Genomic DNA, 4,298 nt, shown 5'->3' with positions numbered 1-4,298 from the left:
AAGGTTCTAGACATTTAGAAGGTAGAAAGTGCAAATAAGTATATGGCAATAGCCAGCCAAGGAGTTCTGTAAGATATGTAACAAATCTAGAAACCCAAAAACGGCAATTTCTCGAAAGAACCGTAGAGATTGAATACTAAGTGCCATTAGGCATGTATTGTGATTGTCGCTAAGAACATAATATATCTTATATTCTATTGCTAGTTCAATGAATGTCAATGCCAAACCAGAGACCAATAATTATGCCTTGAGACGATGTCATCCAAGATACTAGGAGGATGAAACATTGTGCAGTTGCCAAGCAGATGCCAGCATTACAGGCCTGCCTTTCCACCCAAGGAGGAGGCAGCCCTTCTCACTGCCAAGGGTGTAACCATCACACCCGTATACAGAAAGCATCATCCTTGCTTGACTCAAGCACTTCAACCCTATTACTTGAAACCCAGATCTGCCTAGCTGTCTTCGCCATTGATCAGCTCTTTCATGCCTTTCGATTCTATCTGTGCCCTCATAAGCTACAATGTTTCGAATTTCTTCTGCAAAGTGAAGCCTCTCTATCTTCATCCTTTGAGGACTATGTCTAGGTAAACTAGCCTCGAGGGAATCGAAAATGGCAGAGTAATAGTGAAGGGATTCAAGGAACCTCCCAAGAAAAAATGGTCCATTATGGTTTGCATCTTGCTCCACCATTGTAAGCAAAGTTGGGCCCAGTTTCCTGATTGCCTGGAGGATTGCTTTTAGAGATCCTCTACTCTCTTTGACATATTTGTGCAAGTGCATAATACTATTGATGAATAATGCTTCCCCTTCTCTTAAGTTGAGATTCTCTCTGGTCAAAAGCGATGGTGTAAGTGGCTCTGGTATCATGTGGAACTCCAATGATATGCCTAGCGAGCTAGCATCCTCGACAAGGGACTTCATGCTGGCTTCAAGCTCTAGCAGATCTTGATTACTGGTTAATCCAGTGATTCGGAGAGTTGGGAGACCTTCAGGCCTTGATGCTAGAGTTCTTATCAGGGAAGGCCATTGAAGGGTGTGTTCCATTCCTAGGTCAATGATGTGCAAAGAATCCTTCCCTTGTGCTGCTTGACATATAGCTTCATTCGCAGCCATGAAACCAAAAGCAATGTAAGGAGTTGTTTGGTAAAGGAGTTGAAAAGCCTCCATTTTCTCCTCCCTAGTTATCAAGGGCAAATCCATTGCACAGTTTGTGATTGTGCCATTTGCATTGACATTTTGAAGAAGTGATAATCTGGACTTCAAGCCTGTTGCAAAGCAATAGGAAACCCTTTGCAGTGAATCACCCCAAGGAGTAGCCGATGCCCAAATTTGGCAGAGCATAGAGTTTGCAAGCTGTGTGTCGCGGCAGCCCACAGCCTCGGCGCATGCCAGCAACAAATGCACCAAGTGAAGCCCTTGGTCTACACCATGGCTCACCTCTTCCACACTAGGCACCATTTCATGTACTCCAAAATCTTCACATGAGCCACTCATCTCCAATTCATCTCCCAAATCTTCATTTACCATCGAAAATGCACCAATTTCATCTTGAAAATGATGGAAATCTTGGTTCTTATTGGAGTTACGATCATCTCTATCTTCATCATCACCAACATCCATGTTAATGAAGCTATCAACAAAGTCATCTACCTCTGAAGCAGCTAAGTGGGGGGTGCCAGTTTCGTCATCAGGAGAAAAGGATTCAATCTCATTCATTGCCTCCTCCCACTCTCCTCGCTCCAACTCAACTCTTGCTCGGCAAAACCTTCGAATGGCAAAATCATGGTTGAAGCTTTGGTACAAGGGGAAGGACAACCAACCATTGATGCCTTCCATTGCTTCTTGGAGAAGTTGAGGGGTAGGGAGGAAATGGAATGAAGAGAGAGTAGTGACCGACCTAAAAGCCTAGTCCCATAACGTAAATATATATACTAGGATGCTTCCATTTTTTAGCTGCATTGGGTATGAATATTCTCTTTGTTTGGAGGTGAGGGGTTAAAATCTCATCCTGTAATTGATAAACAATTCTTTGTGAATAATGACAACTTTCTCACAATGGTTAATTTGTCCATTATTATCATCCCCATCCTTTGTTTATTGTGTTTTTACCTATTAATTAATACATCAAATTAACGTTGGACTGTTAGTTGAAGTATGTCTTTCTATGAAGTAGGGAAAGCCTTCATTTGGTAAAAGAAGGACAAATCTAGTCAACACCTCAGATTGAGATTGAGACTGAGACTGAGCCTCATGACATTAAAATTTGTTAATTATTTTCCATTTTAATAGTTTTTGGAAAGCAAAACTAGGAGAATTCAAATGAATGAATCAATTTGCATGGTTAACATATGATAATTAGCTAAAAGACTGGTGCCTCAGGGTTAAAGTTTTTATGTTTAAAACAAAAGTACATTGATCATGTAAATTTATTTATTGAGGGTTGGCAATGAGCCTATTCTCTACTTATGTCAATGTTGGAAGATGAAATTGAACAAGAAATATGCTGCAACTTTAACTTGGACTAAGGAGGAAACAAGAAACAAATTAATGGAATCATGGAAAACACCTTTGGGATTTCATCATGAAACATCATCTAACTAATTGACAACTCTTTTAGAACTGGTTCAATGAACATCATTTGGTGAATGAAAAGTCATTATGGTATATGGGTTTGTCCTTGTGGTACATGCTGGTTTTCAAAATTAATAGACAAGAAAAATGAAAATTTTGACCTTTGGTATGGGCATGGACAACATATGCAAGATTCATGCTTACTTGAGTACGAGTATCACAAAATATTGAATAAAGAGAAATGAAATATCCAGAGACCGTAATTTGAAATTGAATGGTAAAATAAATTATTCATTGAAAGAAGAACAAAATTGGAACATTCAAACATTTGATTTATTGGTTGATGTATGATCTTCTGTTTAAAGAGTAGGGTTCGAATTCTCTTCTCTCGATTAAAAAATGAAAAAGGGGAATAGATAGAGGATGGAAGAAAAAGACATGGGTGGGGTGGGGGGTGATAACAAGCAATGAATTTTGTTGTATTGCAATTAATAAAAGCAAGGGGCAAACAAATGTAGTGAAATTGCCGGCCTTAACAGACTAGCAATTTTGGGACGGTTACCTCAACAAATGTAGGTTCCATCAACCTTGTCTTCACCAACTTGATGTTGTTGTCACTGCCCATTTACCTCCTTTCCCTCCTTGGGCGGCCAACAAGCAATGTGACATTCAAGCTGGCCATGCCTTGCATTCCCATTCTTTTATATAATAACATGACAATTCAAAAATATAATATATCCATTTTCGTCAATAAATTTTTTTTATCAATATTCATACTATTATATGTGAAACCCATGACATTAAATCTGGATTAAACATAAAATATAAATTATTATTTTTCCATCTTTCAATTCTATCATTTATTAATTTATACTCGTAGGAATTTAATTATTATTGTGATGTCTCAATTTTAGTATTAATAATTTGAAAAGGTCTGTTATGATATATATAGAGAGTTATATTTGCTAGATATTTTTTGTAAATGTTTTTTTATTTTTTCACTTGGATGGTAAAAATATCGTCTAATATTAACTAATTGTTAGATACCATGTACCATAAGCCACGGATCTCACATCAATAAAAAATATGTGAGTCTTAGATTTATAAATAAGAGCCTTTTTTCACTTATAAATTATGTTTTTTTAGATTAAAAACATAAGTCCTTGACACCAAACACAGTGGACTATGTTAGAGTTTAGGTTAACATGATACGTTACTTAAAAGTAGAGTGCCAATTGCACCATTTTTTTCCTTACCTACCAATTTGTGCATTTCATTATTGTTTGGATATCAAAGTGATGAATTTTTTAAGAGTGGTCCGGCTTATAGTGTATGCGAAAAAAAGGACAATTGTTGTCCACTCTACTAGCATAGAGAATAGTTAAAAGCTCCTACCTTGTTGAAGGTTCAAATTCAATTGTGTGGATACTGTTGGAGGCCAAACTGTTGGGTGGTTTGGGTACTTTCTCCCTTTGTGGTGTACACGGGCTTGAGTAGAAACAAGAATAGTGTCGTATCTTCTCTCAATCAAGAGGATTTGCCATCGTGATTATGACATTACTTGGATAGGTGATATTTTGATTATTTTTCTTAAATTTTATTTGTATTAAAACCACTAAGGTGATCTATGGGCGGTGGCATGGCATGTTATGTTTAAATTTTATTTTTCGCTATATATGATAATTGTTATCTCTAAGTTTCATGTCATTCCAGCACCATGGCCACCT

At 37.3% G+C, this 4,298-nt stretch overlaps 1 protein-coding gene and 1 pseudogene across 1 annotated transcript in view; one reads left to right on the top strand and one right to left on the bottom strand.

Annotated features, from left to right (window-relative positions):
* Nucleotides 1-212, top strand: part of LOC110428072 (RAF-like serine/threonine-protein kinase 20) — an 8,354-nt gene extending 8,142 nt beyond the window's left edge. The window contains exon 5 of the mRNA XM_089785588.1: nucleotides 205-212. Within this exon, the coding sequence (XP_089641714.1) occupies nucleotides 205-212 (8 nt within the window). The remainder of the gene's footprint in view (nucleotides 1-204) is intronic.
* Nucleotides 39-1,869, bottom strand: LOC110428142 (GRAS family protein RAD1 pseudogene; annotated as a pseudogene).
* Nucleotides 1,870-4,298: the final 2,429 nt, after the last annotated feature.

Source organism: Theobroma umbraticum, unplaced genomic scaffold (genome assembly GCF_002168275.2).
Source record: "Theobroma umbraticum cultivar Fairchild unplaced genomic scaffold, ASM216827v3 scaffold_25.0, whole genome shotgun sequence".
Taxonomy (NCBI): Eukaryota; Viridiplantae; Streptophyta; class Magnoliopsida; order Malvales; family Malvaceae; genus Theobroma; species Theobroma umbraticum.
The sequence above is the reverse complement of the archived record's forward strand: the minus strand, read 5'-3'. Positions and strand labels throughout refer to the sequence as shown.